The 14,669-nt window shown below is 34.5% G+C and overlaps 2 protein-coding genes across 5 annotated transcripts; both read right to left on the minus strand.

The window, feature by feature from the left end:
• Positions 1–525: 525 nt before the first annotated feature.
• LOC132186252 (acyl-CoA thioesterase II) lies at positions 526–9,454 on the minus strand. Of its 4 annotated transcripts, XM_059600129.2 has the most exons (17): positions 9,387–9,454; positions 9,201–9,293; positions 8,963–9,030; positions 8,803–8,878; positions 8,454–8,500; positions 8,163–8,288; positions 7,084–7,161; positions 5,808–5,895; positions 3,857–3,969; positions 3,623–3,685; positions 3,486–3,541; positions 2,550–2,654; positions 2,363–2,419; positions 1,652–1,753; positions 1,193–1,241; positions 1,036–1,104; positions 526–855 (listed from the first exon to the last, which is right to left on the minus strand). In XM_059600129.2, exons 1-17 carry the CDS (start codon positions 9,400–9,402, stop codon positions 778–780), a joined length of 1,284 nt encoding a protein of 427 aa, XP_059456112.2. In that variant the 5' UTR covers positions 9,403–9,454; the 3' UTR covers positions 526–777. The 4 variants fall into 4 exon arrangements, with proteins under 4 accessions (XP_059456112.2, XP_059456110.2, XP_088373533.1 ...); XM_059600127.2 differs by lacking the exon at positions 9,387–9,454 and having other exon boundaries at positions 9,201–9,318; XM_059600130.2 differs by lacking the exon at positions 526–855 and having other exon boundaries at positions 1,062–1,104; positions 1,648–1,753.
• Positions 9,455–10,807: 1,353 nt separating this feature from the next.
• Positions 10,808–14,575, minus strand: LOC132188821 (large ribosomal subunit protein eL36y). Its single transcript, XM_059603379.2, has 5 exons — positions 14,522–14,575; positions 14,393–14,436; positions 11,683–11,787; positions 11,222–11,421; positions 10,808–11,007 (listed from the first exon to the last, which is right to left on the minus strand). Exons 3-5 carry the CDS (start codon positions 11,782–11,784, stop codon positions 10,980–10,982), a joined length of 330 nt encoding a protein of 109 aa, XP_059459362.1. The 5' UTR covers positions 11,785–11,787; positions 14,393–14,436; positions 14,522–14,575; the 3' UTR covers positions 10,808–10,979.
• Between the last annotated feature and the right edge of the window lie 94 nt (positions 14,576–14,669).

A 14,669-nucleotide genomic window follows, 5' to 3' on the forward strand; every position in this document is an offset into this window, starting at 1 on the left:
AGTCCCTTTTTTTTTTTTTTTTTTTTTTTTCCCTCTCCATCTCTTTTAATATTTTGATCTCATATTCTTATATGATTTCAGTCTCTAAGGTATGTGCGATATGATACTCAGGTTATTTGTATAAAAGAAGGGTATATAAATCAAGCTAATACCTCGTGTTTTTGGGTCATTTCCCATTAGTTTTCTTCATCAATCAAATCCTTCCGACTATATCCGGTTGATTTTCTAACAAAATTCTTGTGAAATCTCAATCATATCACGAAGAAAAAAAAATATGATGTTTTCTCTGGAAAATAAAGGGCTTCAATGGAGTTGCCTGACTTAGGTTAATGAGCCCTGAATCGGAATCGCAACCTCTCAAGTTCGTCAAATCTGACCTTTGTACCTTAACTTCTTGTGGAAGCTCTGATCTATGATGATGCCTGTAATTGCCTCTTATCACAATATCATATATTTATCGTCCGCTGCCGGGGGCGGCCAAGGGGACGGAGTATGTTGTTTTGCTATATAAAAGGAAAAAATATGGGTGCTATAACAATATTATATTGCGCAAATGATGTTCTTTACAACCAAATCAAGAACATTAACCTTTTACTCAGCTCAGAGATAATTATCCATGCCTCTTTCCTCACAAGAACAGTCAGAACTAATGACTGGTATTTTTCGCAATCTGATTACAACTGTTACACATCATTATTCAATATTTGATATAAAGGAAATCACCAGGATTTTATTATAATGCTCCTTTGCACGAACTATTGACTACTGTAGACCAGCTCACAGCTTGGATGTCACAGGTGGCCCTGGACTTTTAACCTTCCTAATGAGGCCCTCTTGAGTTAGTGATACAACAAGCTGCCATCAACACATGCATAGATCAGTTCATGACACAGACTTCAGTTCGACAGAGAGAAACGATAGCAAAGAGAGAAGAGAGTGAGAAAAGGGGAGGGGTTGGAGTTGGCGGGAAACCCTAAGAAGAAAGAAGAGTAACTTGCTTGTGCTATTTTATGAACATAAAATGAAATCTTTTACCTCTCCCTTTCTATTGAACATTTGGCCTGAAACAAAGCCACGCGCATTGTCAGCAGCAGGACTGGAAATCTGTAACACACTGCATAGTATTAGCACCTTATACACACACACACACACATACACTAAACACAAGAACTGAACACTTTGTAGCACGTACCACAAATAATATCCAGTCATCAGCTCTCAGAGGCCGGTGGAACCACATCCTGATAAGAATTAAGTAAAATAATAGTAGCAAAGAAATACTTCAATCAATTTTGAAAATGAACTTAAATGCACATACCAAAATTGACTACATCTATGTTAAGATTTGTATGTTTGTCAACAGTGATACATCCAAGTCATGACCAGAAACATCATCTTTGATGAATGAGAGCAGTGCATCTATATTCAGCATCATCCAAAGGAATTGATCCTTTTGAAATCGAAAACCAGGTTAACAATAAATGGTTTGCTCCTCTTTTTAAGGCATAACTGGTTAAGGGTCATCACACAACAAGGCCATACATTATCAACCTCGTACTAAATAAAAGTGTATTCACAAATATTTGACATATTTGTTACATGGTTTGGCCATTAGTTACATAATTAACTGTTAACAGGAGCACATACTTACGAGTGGTCTAGACTAACAGATCTTGTCTTCAAATCCTTGTTACGGTGGGGGTTCAAACTTACATTAAGAAATATTAGATCTGAAGCATATGCGACTACACACCTGCAAGCAGCCAAAACAGCATGTTAAAAAAATAAGAAGAATAAAGCTACCGTAAATTGGACCTTTGTCCCTTAATCATTATAACAAAACTTGATGAAGATGTTCAAGTAATCATAAAAGTTAGGGAAAAAATCTGAAGAAAAATAAAGCTACCATATATATATCTTCTTTTTAAAAATAAAAATAAAATAAAAAAAATTCTGAGCTCTTGCGATTTATACTTGAAAAGAGTACAAGACGTGGCAGGTCCTACATAGGTGGCTACTGTACTGGTAAAAATCTCCCAAGAACTCCTATATAGATGTCAACTTAACCTTTCTTGAGCCATAGTCCGCCAACAAATTTTTTTTCATTCTGGCCTCTACTAAGAGCAAACATAACAAGGCCAATCCAGAGCACGTAGTGTGATACTAGCAACTCAATCGTGTAAATTTGTAAAACAGAGAGATGACAAGGTATGTATCTGTTATTAGACTGTACCAACATGTAAAAGATAGACAATGTAAGGTTCCCTCAAAATCAAAGCAGACTGAAGAAACAAACAGGTCGTAAGTTCATGCAATACTAATACTGTAACTTGTACATAAGTTTGTAAAAAGGTTTGCCTACCTATGCAAGGCCTGATCATCTGAGAGTTTACCTCTTGCTCTAAACCAATACCTCAAACTGCAATACAATTAACATGAAATCATAAGATCAGGCATGTAAACATATATATATATCCACATTTATAGAATAAGTGATGTGCATTCAGCCCATAAGAAACATGGATACTAACTGATTAAACCAGGCTAACCTTGGAGGAGACTTAGTCCGACTTGTTGAACTGTTAGGCTCACAAAAACGTAACTCTATGGGCCAAGGGACAAATTTTGTTGTGGCCACCTTGTTCCGATAAGTCCTGAATTAATAAAGCACTATCGTGTTAGTAATTTAAGATGAAAACTTTAGATTCAACTGTTAAGCTTGTAATCAAGATTAATCTCTAAGGAACTAATACAAGGACAATCCATGATTCATCCAATATCATGATTATGGAAATGTACACATAATGGGGAACACCCGCAAAAGTTACTCAAAAAAACATAAGGAGAACAGCACAGAACTAGTGAAAATATCCAATGCATATCTCTTTTACTTATTAAAATATAGATGCATAGTATTGATAGCATTAAAAATTTCACTTCAATCAAGTCGACAGGTCGTATGCATAGCAAATTTTCGGGTGCATATGCTCCTGATGGAATGCCACCAGTTAAGGTAATTCTTCTATTCTTCGAATTTCATGATTGTGCAAGTCATTCTTCTTAAATCTAATTAACTTTGAAAGGTTAGATCACAGTATAGAGGTTCCAAACTAATTTCCAAAACTCCAATTTAACATGGATTTAGGACCTGAAAGGATAAGAAATCTCCAAAAAAGCTACCTCAAAACTTTATAAGGTGTGGTAAAGGCACACACATATTAGGTGTGCTTAATAGGATTTCCTTGTCAAATAGCCAACAAAGTTACTGAGATCTTTACCTTCTTCCTTTTTCCAGATAAGTTACTCAGATCATTATACAGTGCATGAGTGCATATCAGCAAGAAAATAACAAAGTACCGGACAATTATTAACAGCATGCAATAAAAAAAGGAAAGCTGAATCATTCATGTCTAACCGTGGACATAGAAACTCCATTGGCAATGGCAGATAGGAGTGAACTATAAATCGCGTACTACAAATCTTACCTTGGAAGTCTTGGATCAGTAAGACGTTTGTCACGTAGCTCTTCCATTGACAGAAGCTGCAAGACAGAGTTAAATAATTACAATAGCAATAAACAGGGAAATAATTTAATTAATAAAGGAAATAATACATTAGTTACCATCTCTGGAGCAGGAACAGAAGGCATTTTTGCTTCCTGGTGGTCAAACCCTTCTTCTTCTTTCTGTAAAAACTTTAACCCAATGTTATACTTGCGACAGTAAATAATTTTAAGAATTCCAGCCTTCAGAACCACAAAAAATCAAGGCAAGCAAAATGGTGATCAAAACTTCTCTAACTACTGATCAAAATTCCAAATACAAATCACAGAAAAAAATTGCAATTAACTGCATACTTGGAATGAAGCGAGCAATGTGAATATGATGTTTCCCTTTTGTATTGCATCTACTGTCCGGGTAGCAAAGCTTTTCCCATCACGTAATCTGTTAACTTGATATATAATTGGCACTACAAAAACATTTACATGCATATCCTTAATAATCTTTTCACTTATTTGTTATATTGCATGAAAAGGACAATGGACAAAGGTACCTGTAAATTTATAGTATTTTTATAATGGATTTAAACTATGGATCAAAATTATCAAGATAAACACTAATTCCTCTAGCAGCAACAGAATATATATATTCCAACAGTGGATGAATCTACAACATGTTGAATCAGCAATTTGAAATGCAAACTTCAAGTACAAAAACCATTTGGAAGCCATAGTTTGTTTGTACTTCATTATGTATTTTCAACCAAAATGAAGAATACTTTGGAGTTTTTACACAGCCCAACAAGAGGCTCAAAGACGTGCAAGCTTAAACAAAAAACGAATTGTTGAAATAAGCTAAACTTGTAATAAAAACTACTAGGGGACCGGCAATTGCTTTTTTAGTCGAATCTAGTATTAATTTAGTGTTCCTATCAATCAGGATTCTACAGTTTAGTTTATTTGGTTTTTATTTTATTTTTTTTAAAGGCAAGGGCAAAATAGACAAAGGGGGGAAAAAGCCTTCAAGGATGAATCTAACCAAGGTCTTTCTTTTTTCTCGACAATATAAAAAGGTAGAAAAGTCTAATATGTCTGACAATATAAAATCTGCTTGGAGGTTGTAGGGAAAACTTCTTTTATCTTACAACCTATTTGCTATCTTTCAATTCATTTCCCTTCAATTATTGGTATGTCAAAATTAGAATCAACAGACTCCAACTCCAATCTTTGAAAGCTTGTATAAATCTAAGGTTCCATGAACGAATGTTCCCATCATCCATAGACCCCAAAATAAGAATGCGCAGAAGCATTTGAGTCCTTGGCACTTAAATACAAATCTATAAACAACCCATCCACTTTAAACCACATGTTTTCAAAATTTGAAAGCACCCTTTCCCCTCAGAATACCTCATGCTTCTAAAAGAATAGAACAATCATCAAACACCGGTTTGGGAAAAAGTTGCATCCAATAAACACTCCAACTCCCTGGAATAAAATTAAAAATAAATAAATAAATAAAGAATAATGCAAGACATAAAATGATTCAGATTATGAGACCATGGACCACCCTCTAAGGAACTTCAACAAGATTTGAATCTAATAAAGTCTAAATATTCCTTCATAGAGGCAGAGAATCTGTCACAATCCAAACATTCACTCGGAAACCTAACCACATTATAGCCCCCAAACCCCCACCCCCCCCCCCCCCCCCCCCCAAAAAAAAAAAAAAAAAAAAACACAAGCCCCTCCCCACCTCCCTACAGCAAATCTCTATTCCTTCCACAAACTACTCCTCTACCTGTCATCATTAGGACCTTACACCCCATTAAATAGCCAATTAAACCCATCTTCCACTTCATGCAGCATAAATGACATTGAGAAGCTCAATAGCGCTATATCTATCCTCTCAACCACCCTTTTATTCACATAGCTTATCTTTCCATCTTTGTAAATCTGCTTTTTAAGGGAACGTCATCTATGGCTTTCACATGCAAATAAAGATTCACTATTCTGCAACTGTTTTTGTTTAGTATTATAGTACATTTTAATTCAAAAAAGTAAGAGTAGATTTGGGAATTCTTTTTTTTTTTTTTTTTTTTTTGGATAAGTAAGGTTGTATATATCAAAAAGCGAATAGTTTTGGGAAGTTACATAATTGTATACATTGAATTTGGAAAGTGGAACTAGCATGGAAAATCCTCAAGGAAAGACAGGGAAAAAAAAAAGGGGGGGGATAGGACAAATAATAACATTGGAAAAGATATACCATCCAAAAAAGTTCAACACAAGTTCATAGAAATGTACTTACTGTCAAAATCCCCAACAAGAAGAAAATAAGCATGCAAACTATGGACAACCTTGAGGCAATCAACAGTTTTTGATGCGGCAGCCAGTGCCTGCACATCACACAGCATCTTCAAATACCAAGTATGTAAAAAACTGCAGCTATTGTTAATTCCATGTTGTACTTGACATCCGTGTTCGATTAAAAATTCAAACTATATGTATAAATTATACATTTTGAACAGCAGATATTATCCTAAATTGTAATAACATGAGGGAAAAACAAGTAGAAAATATTCTTATAGCCATCAGCCCAGAAACAAATCAATAACAGTAAACTCGCATTTATCTTAACTTAAAATCAAACACAGTGAAATCCAGATGCTGTGAAAACCCCAAGAAAGTGTACTCTATATATGATGTAATTGCAATTTTTGATTGAGTAATCAAGGGAAAATAGAAGATGCCTCGAACAAGTGTACATCAATCTGATGTGCTTATGTCTCTTGGAAGTTCTCCAAAGATAATCTCAAGATCAAGCACCCTATTGCAAAAAAAAAAAAAAGGTTCAAGCATATGTTTACATGTTCACCATTCAGCTTTATGGACCATTCCAAGAAATTAATCATCTCTTGACTTCTAGAAACATATTATCTTACTGAATTTGCAAATGATGAGATGTGTGACTATCATGCATGCAAACAGATAAGAAGTAGAACTGCCTTACTACAGGCTGTTGCAGTATGCGCATACCTATTTCCTGAGTTTAGGGAAAATTTGTTTTACAGAACCGAAGGTCAACATTGCTTCTCCTCTATCTCACTGACCCTTTCTCCCAATGATTCTATCTCTCTTCCTCCCTCATCATCTTTCTTTTGTTTAGTTTTTTTTTTCCTTTGTCTCTTTCTCTCACCACTTTTCTTCCATTAACTCTCTCTTTGCAAACTGCCACCAACTCAATAAGTGGTTGAGAGTTACAACACCGTCGATTAAACTAAATTTCACCATTTATATAAAGGGGACTTTGGGCATCCTTGGACATAAGACAATATTTTGAATGCTTGGCTTAAGTGAGTGATTTTGGGGTTTCAAATTAAGTCTTTTTGAGAGTTTGTATTATGTGTGTGTCTCTCATACTATTTCTCAACTTATTTTGTCAAGTACACTAGTCTGTGTACAAGTGCTTTGTGATGAGTGTGTGTGCATGTGTGTAAGAGCTTCTTGTTTTAGCCTCTCTATCCAACAAAAACATGTCAATGGTATATAACTATGTAAAAAAAGAGAAAGTAGCTTAATCTTGCCTGTCCAACAAATTGTCCTCCAAAAACCTTTCCAAACTTTGGCGCATCTGGCAAGGTGATCCCCCGGAATATATTTACCTTTAACAAGAAAAAAATATAAGATTTAAATCTAATAAGAGTTTCTCTATACGGGGATATGACAAGCATTTTCTAGGACATTACACAACTTCTACAAGGTGATAAAAAAGAAAATTATGCATATTGAGCCTGATAATCTGCAAACAGAAAATGCTGTTGTCAGAGAAAGCCATTAAGATAATGAAATTCACTATCCCTACACTAAACAGCAAGAACCAAAGATGTTAATTTCATTTCATTTTTCTTTTCTAGGTATCATTTTTATTTCATTTCATTTCAGCTCATTATAGACCATGCTGGAGACCAAAATGGACAAATTTCAGCCTATGTCAATTATCTCGGTGCACTTTAGCTTGTTTTAAGGCATTTCAGCTTTAACCTCTTCCTGGGAAAGCCTTCTACAATTTTTCACTATGACTAGAACAAAGACCAAGATACAGCACTGAAAAAACTGATTTCAAGAAGAAGAAGTCAAAAGGACAAGAGAAGGTCCAAAAGAATGTAGAAGCAGAGGGATGTATACATTAGCAAAGATTTGAAAAGGAAGGACGTGCCATTAACCACGCTGGATGACAAGGAAAGAGTGGAGCAGCTGACTCCCATGCTTGGAATTAAGGCTTCAATGAGTTTAGTTGTGAGTTGATTTTTCCCTATTTCCAAGATTTCCACACTAGGTTATGATTTTCCATCTTTTAATCCCCATAAAAACTATTTATCCACTATTCTCTATATTTGTCTCAGAAGTACAGTACAATCTATATGAAAATTTATTTGGCTTTCATTATATTATTTATATACTCATAAGGAAATTAATTTCATAATTTGTAATGCTCAGCATGTCAACATAAAAACAAATTAACTAGAAGCAAGCAGGAATACAAAAGCGGCACAAGAAGCATATTTATACTAGCAAGAAAAATCAATCTGTAAATGCTCTATCACAAAAGCATAAGCACTCAACATCGAAACAGAAGATTCTCAAACAATATTAGGAAACGTACTTCTATTGGATCCAAATGTAATATACTCTCCACAAGTGAGCATGTCTCAAGAGTTTTATCTGCATTCCATATCGATTTTGTCTGCAGCAAACTAACATGTTCATGGGGAAGCACTAAGCATGTCAGCTGCCATAGCAAACAACACATTAGATACTCAAACTGCAGACATACACATTAACAGAATCGGGAGGTAAATCTCATACGCTTGACAGTCTGCATATGTGCACATTATAGGAAAGCAACAGAAAAAAAAACAAGAAGCACAAGTTTGTGTGTATATATTACAGCTACCTTAGACAAAGCAATTACATTTGCATGATGAACAGATGTAGATATGCCTGCCAAAAAAAAGTCCGACATTATTCTTGCACATAATTGTTGGCAGCATCTTGAGCATATATATATACACTGACAAACATAACACAAGAAGCCAGATGAACTTAGTACACACTTACCACTATTACCACCAATTTGTCATGTTATGTAACTACAGTGTATATAACGAAGTTTATGATATACAATCTTCAGATGCGAACTACTCCACATACTTCTGAAGACAATAATAACAAGAAGAAACCAACTAACCACACACCATAAATAGGGTACAATTAAAACATAATTGAAAAAGAGTTCACTGTACCAAAATAATCATATTTCTTCAGTTGGAACTCGGGTCGGTTCTCTTCATCGGCAGTAACAGATCCATCAACTTCAGCCTGTAAAACAGGACATTAAACTTTCAGTCCATAAATTTACTCATTCCAAGAAAGTGATTATCTTAATCTCTCAAGTAAGCTTACCTCTCCTTCCCATATAAAGTAAACTCCATCCCCACTTTCACCCTCGCGAACAACATACTCTCCAGCATCTACACCCCAATACATTCAACAAACCATCATTTCCAATCACCCCAATTTAAAAAGAATCCAGAAAGGGTATCGAAATGAGCAAAGTTCGTCGGTAGCTAAGGAAACAACAAGCGACGAGAGCAACAAGAGTAACAAAAGCAAAAGAACGCTAAACAGAATTGGAATTAACCATAGCGTTTGACTTGGACGACTTCTGCGATCTTCTTCAGAGACGATCCCGGTAGCCGTTGTAGCAACGGGACGCAGCCCAAAAACTCAATCACTGCAAAGTCAAACAAGCTGTTCATTTTTTATTTTATTTTTTTCCTTTCTCTGTTTCTCAACAACCAAACGGAGGCTAGTTTGTTTGTCTCACCTGCTTCGGCGTCCATGAAGGATTGGATTCGTGTGATCTCTTTCACTGCTTTTTCGGAAAATGTGAGAGACCATACAATCATACAAATAGGTAGGAGGAAGGTTGGCGATTCAGTGTGTCAGGGAGTAGAATAGCAAATTCGAATTAGACCACGTGTATCCTCGTGAATCACGTGATTGTTGAGGTTATAAAACCGTGATCGTTTGTTTTTTTTGTTTTTTTTTTTCCTCTTAATTATGATAATCTGCATGTGATCCATCTGATTAAAATCCCTCGTAAGCTTAATAATTTGTTTTGACTTTTAGACAGCAAGTGAATCCTGTTTTAGATGATCATGCCGCCGCTTCTTTTTAGTTATTCAATTTTTTGTGAAAGAGAAATGCTGTACTGTCACCCAAACTCTTAATTTATTTTTATTTTTATTTTATTTTATTGAGTGATTTTATTAATTATTTATTGTTTTGAAAAATTAAAGATTGATAACAATGTCTATATAGGATAAAAATAAAATAAAAGTATGATATATAACATTATTTAAATATAAAATTCAAATGATGCATTGGTTCACATCTTAGAATAGAAGATAATAAATAAATAAATAACTGATAATGTTGTTTGAGACGTGATTGGGAGTACGCGGCGTGCATAGCACGCCGTGAAGCAAAAAAAATTTTTTTTAATATTTTAATACAAAAAAAAAAAAAAAAAAAATTTTGCACTGGCGTTCAATGCTATCTTGTTTTACCCATGTTGTTTAGTTCTCTTTTCCATCCGAGCCGTGATTGGGAAGCACGCCGTGCAAAAAAAAAAAATTTTGAATATTTTAATGCAAAAAAAAAAATTTATTTTTTGCCGGCGTGCGATTTTACTTTTACTTTACCCTTTCCATCGAGGCCACTCCCAACAGTTTTGATGGTAGTTTCCCCCAAATTAGTCAGCCACCCCTTTTTCCAATTTTTTTAATTTAATTTAATTTTTTAATGTATTTAAGTATTTTAATTTTAAAAATCTTAAATTTTTTTTTTTAATTAAGTATATGAACAAATTTTTTTTTTTTTTAAAGGGCGTTTAACATGAATTTTCATCAATTTTTTTGACAAAATTTAGACAAAAATAATCTCTATTTCCAGCCATTATTAAAGTACCATCTATAATACAAAATGAAACCGAAAGAGCAAAAAATAAAGTTGTTAAACTATCGGGGACCAAAAGTATTTAATCCTAAATTAAAAAATAATGCTTTGAATTAGGATTCTTTTCCTGTTCTAAAGAACTAGATAATATCCTGCTAAAAGAGTGAACAGACAAATACCACTCAAATATTACTAATTAGAGAGGATCTTGTTTTGGCTTACCAAATTTAATGAGGACCATCTGGAGCAGATTATATGAAGATGGATAATTAATTAATATCAGTAAAATAATCTGCAAACTTGAATGCACATGCTCGAATTTGAGAAATAGCAGAAAATATATCTGAAGGCAAAAGTTGGTCTACAATTAGAAAAGAGTCAAAACTGTTCTGCAAACTTCCAATGTTTCGGCAACTAAAACAATAAACTTAAAACGCCATAGAGATCTTGGTGCAGAAGCTCACTTCTTCTTATCTCCCCCTCCAGACCTGAGTAGAAAAGGAAACAAGCAAAAGAATCTCATCACCAAGAAGTCACAAGGAAACAAACAATTATAAACTAATAATCATCACATTATTTAAGCATAAAAATATTGTCACATGCGTAGAATTACATGAAGAAAGAAAGAACGATATTTTATTGTGATTAAACATGTCAATGAACATGTAAAATAATATTATAAGGCATTTGGTAGTCAATTACCTCACTTTACGAAGCACATTTGACATCTCCTCACGCTTCTTCTTGGCCCTCTTATGGGTGCCAAGCTTTCTCTTGGCCACCTTTAAAGCACGCTTATCTTTCCCGACTTTCAGAAGTTCAGTGATCCTCTTCTCATAGGGAGCAAAACCAGCAACCTCTCGGATCAGATTCCTCACAAAATGGACTCTCTTACTGGTTTTCTAATTGTAAAGGCAGAAATGATCTATCATCAGTGATCCAAGACATACGTAGAGGGGGCAAATTTTTAAGATTTGAAAAAAAAAAAATTATTATTATTATTTGAATTAAAGCAAAAGAAACATTCAGAGACTTGCTCAACGAAATTGTTTCGACAAACCACCTTAAATACTTGGCATAAAAATATTTTAAAGGCATGAGTCCAGGGTAACTTTAAAGCCAAATGGGATGCTAATGAATATTTGCAAGGAAAAAAAACTTACCCCTTTTCTATCAGAAGGGCGTGGAGCCAACTCCTTCTTAGTTACAACATGTCCTTTGTTCAGGCCCACAAAAAGGCCAGTACTTGGCTGTTTGGGAGCCATCACCTGAAAGAGTAAATGCACAATACATTGTATCAATCAAAATTTAAAGAAACCCACCAGAATACCTAAAATAGAATATAACAAATAGGCCAAAAAATACGGTTCCACAGATTGAGCAACTGCTGGAATGCAACCTATCAAGCAACCACAACCCAACACACAGCATGGCAGCACTTGGTCATACATGCTACAACTATAATGGTTAATTTGTTAGCCAGTCTTTGAAGGTAACCACTAAACAGTCACACTTGAGCTACATTCAAGTAAATGTGTCTTTGATGCAGTTGCAGCAACTTGACAAAGCCCATAACTAGACATTAGAGCAAGAATTGCATAGGAATCCAATTGTAATGGTTACTAGATCCACCATAACAAAAAACCGACTTTTAAGCACTTCTAACCATACAATCCTATATTTTCACACCATGTCAGCATGAAGAAATAAAACAATTTGATGTTTGTACCATCCAATAAACATTCTTTTCTATAAACATTACAGCTACTGATCATGATGAGTAGGCTGAAACATAATAGCAATTAGCAAATGCAAAACAAAAGACCAACACAAACTTCAAATCAAGGTCATTATAACAAATCTATTAAATGACACTAATCATATGGTGTAATTTTTTAAAAAAAAAATTAATTAATTATGACGAATGATGATAGAGAGAACACAGGAGTGCATCACGCCCGTGTTCTCTCTATCATCACTCAATTATGACAGGTCAATAGGGAAACTACCCGTCAATAACTAAAACAAATTGTGCACTTGATAAACCCACCATAAAATGAGTCCCAATACAAATTCAGCTTAATCTAGTTTTTTAGCGTTGTATAATTAATTTAATCTAACTTAAATAGCTTGTAGAATAGATGATAAGTAGATGGTTAAGGTGCATCAAATAAAATTGAATCCCATCAAATGGTGGAAACCAATCTCTTTTTTCTCCATGATGACATGGCACAAGAACCAAATTGCATAGTTAGAACAATAAGTAGTACAATTCCTAAAGCTATTACTAAACTGCACACAGCCTTCAAACCACTCGAACGAGATGTTTTTAAAATTCAACCATCAGATAGTCAAAGAAGTGTTTACATTTGAGCTTAGGAACAAAGAAATGGAAGAAGAAAAAAAAAAAAGGATAGCATGGATGCAAACAGCCTTCTCACAAATCAAGAACCACACCTTCTTCAAGAGCAAATGTCGAAAGACATAATGTGTTTAAGAAGATTTTGACAAATTTACAGACTCCCAACATATTATTGTTAACATATTGGATGTAATGTAATCTTGCAAACCAATTGAAACAAAAGCAATTCCAACAAAATCAATATGATGTCCATGTGAAGGTCTAGGAGATTAAATTGACTATTTGATAGCTAAATCTACGACGACTTAGGTTCTTAGCTCATGTCAACATGAGAAAATAATTTTTGTTCCAATGGCTGCCATCAAAATTCAATTTGATGAGTTTTAACTATCTAAATTGAACATTCTTTCCAAAATAATCCAAGTTATCTTCAATTAAGTTTATCGTTAGTACATTTGATCTACTAAATGAGACCCATTATAGGGAGAGTCCTAATCCTTTTCACATTTTTCTTGATATCACTTGTTTATCCCATGTAAATGTTACAAACAAACAAAAAATTATTGGAATTCTATGATATGATGAGTCCCATTTAGTAGATCAACCATACTAAAAATCAACTTCACCTAAGAACTTGGAGTTAAAACTCATCAAATTGAATTCATTTCAATCCAATGGTACATATTTGATTGCACGGTTAGAACAACTGTGAGTAAGACCGTCTATCATTAAATCAACAAAAAGGAACGTCCAAATTTCGATTGAGAACTCATATGAATTCCGAACTAAGGCAGGCATAAAGTAGTCTAATCATGTAGGAGTCTGACGGAGGAGGGAAAATGGATAAGCAACCCAGTTTGATTGCTGACAAAATGAAAATAAGAAGTGAAAATCACGAATCATTTGTGATTTTGTTTGGCACCCAAGAAAACTCCAGCCTCCACCCAACAAAACCCTATCCATACTTTCAGGTTCATTCGAGTTGGATTTTCATTTTCGGGAGACCAAATCGAAAAAACCATCAAAATCATAATTTCACTTCCTTTATTTTCCCTTACTTTGTCAGCAATCAAATGTGAGCAAATAGACAACAAAAAGAGAATATCAAAGCATTAAACAACGGAAAGACCTAAATAACACGCCCCTTTGTTTGCTGATAACAAACCACCATACACAGTTTCATTTATCGATGAGATTTGAAAACTTTTGATGATGATGACAATAATCAAAAATTACCAAATCTTCTCAACAAATAATTATGTGACTTTTTGCTTACTATGCATTTAAACTTTTGCACCTTTCAAAACACCAAAAATCCAACACTTGCGTATTTTTCCAAGCTGAACTGACCTTTTCATGTTTTATGATTTAAAATATATAAAATTAAATAAATAGTCAGAAAAAAATCTAAAACAGTTAGTTTCAAGCTAATGCCAGAGTAAAAAGGATGAGAAATTGGCAATAGACGGTTGCCAATCGGGGACTGAAGCAGTTGAAGTAGCTTTTCTCACCTAAAATACAGCTCCTGCGAAGACTTTCCGAGAAACTTTGAGATCTGAGAAAATGGGAAAGGAAAATTAGCTCTCCGAGCAAAAAAGGAGAAGCCTTTGCTAGTAAGATTTGAGAAGAGAGGCGCTCACCCGCTACGTGACGCTGGAATAAAATTAGGGTTTTGTAAGATTTGAGTTTGTGTATTTATATGAGAATTCGAAGGGAAATTGGTGAAGGGTAATATGCGGCCGTAGCGGTGAAGTGACTGAAACACCCAGGGAAGTTTTACTAATGCGC

This window comes from Corylus avellana, chromosome 6 (genome assembly GCF_965113065.1).
Source record: "Corylus avellana chromosome 6, dhCorAvel1.hap1.2, whole genome shotgun sequence".
Lineage (NCBI taxonomy): Eukaryota > Viridiplantae > Streptophyta > Magnoliopsida > Fagales > Betulaceae > Corylus > Corylus avellana.

What these genes read in the sequence shown, in the direction of transcription:
- LOC132186252 (XM_059600127.2), bottom strand. Translation starts at nt 9,318, where the DNA reads ATGAACAGCTTGTTTGACTTTGCAGTGATTGAGTTTTTGGGCTGCGTC. An exon ending in GAAGAAATATGATTATTTTG is followed by an intron (nt 8,501 to 8,802) that starts GTACAGTGAACT and finishes TTTTTTTGGCAG; the next exon opens with GCATATCTACATCTGTTCAT. An exon ending in GATGATCAGGCCTTGCATAG is followed by an intron (nt 1,754 to 2,362) that starts GTAGGCAAACCT and finishes GGCTGCTTGCAG; the next exon opens with GTGTGTAGTCGCATATGCTT.
- LOC132188821 (XM_059603379.2), bottom strand. Translation starts at nt 11,784, where the DNA reads ATGGCTCCCAAACAGCCAAGTACTGGCCTTTTTGTGGGCCTGAACAAA. An exon ending in GCCCTTCTGATAGAAAAGGG is followed by an intron (nt 11,422 to 11,682) that starts GTAAGTTTTTTT and finishes CTTTACAATTAG; the next exon opens with AAAACCAGTAAGAGAGTCCA. An exon ending in AATGTGCTTCGTAAAGTGAG is followed by an intron (nt 11,008 to 11,221) that starts GTAATTGACTAC and finishes TTTTCTACTCAG; the next exon opens with GTCTGGAGGGGGAGATAAGA.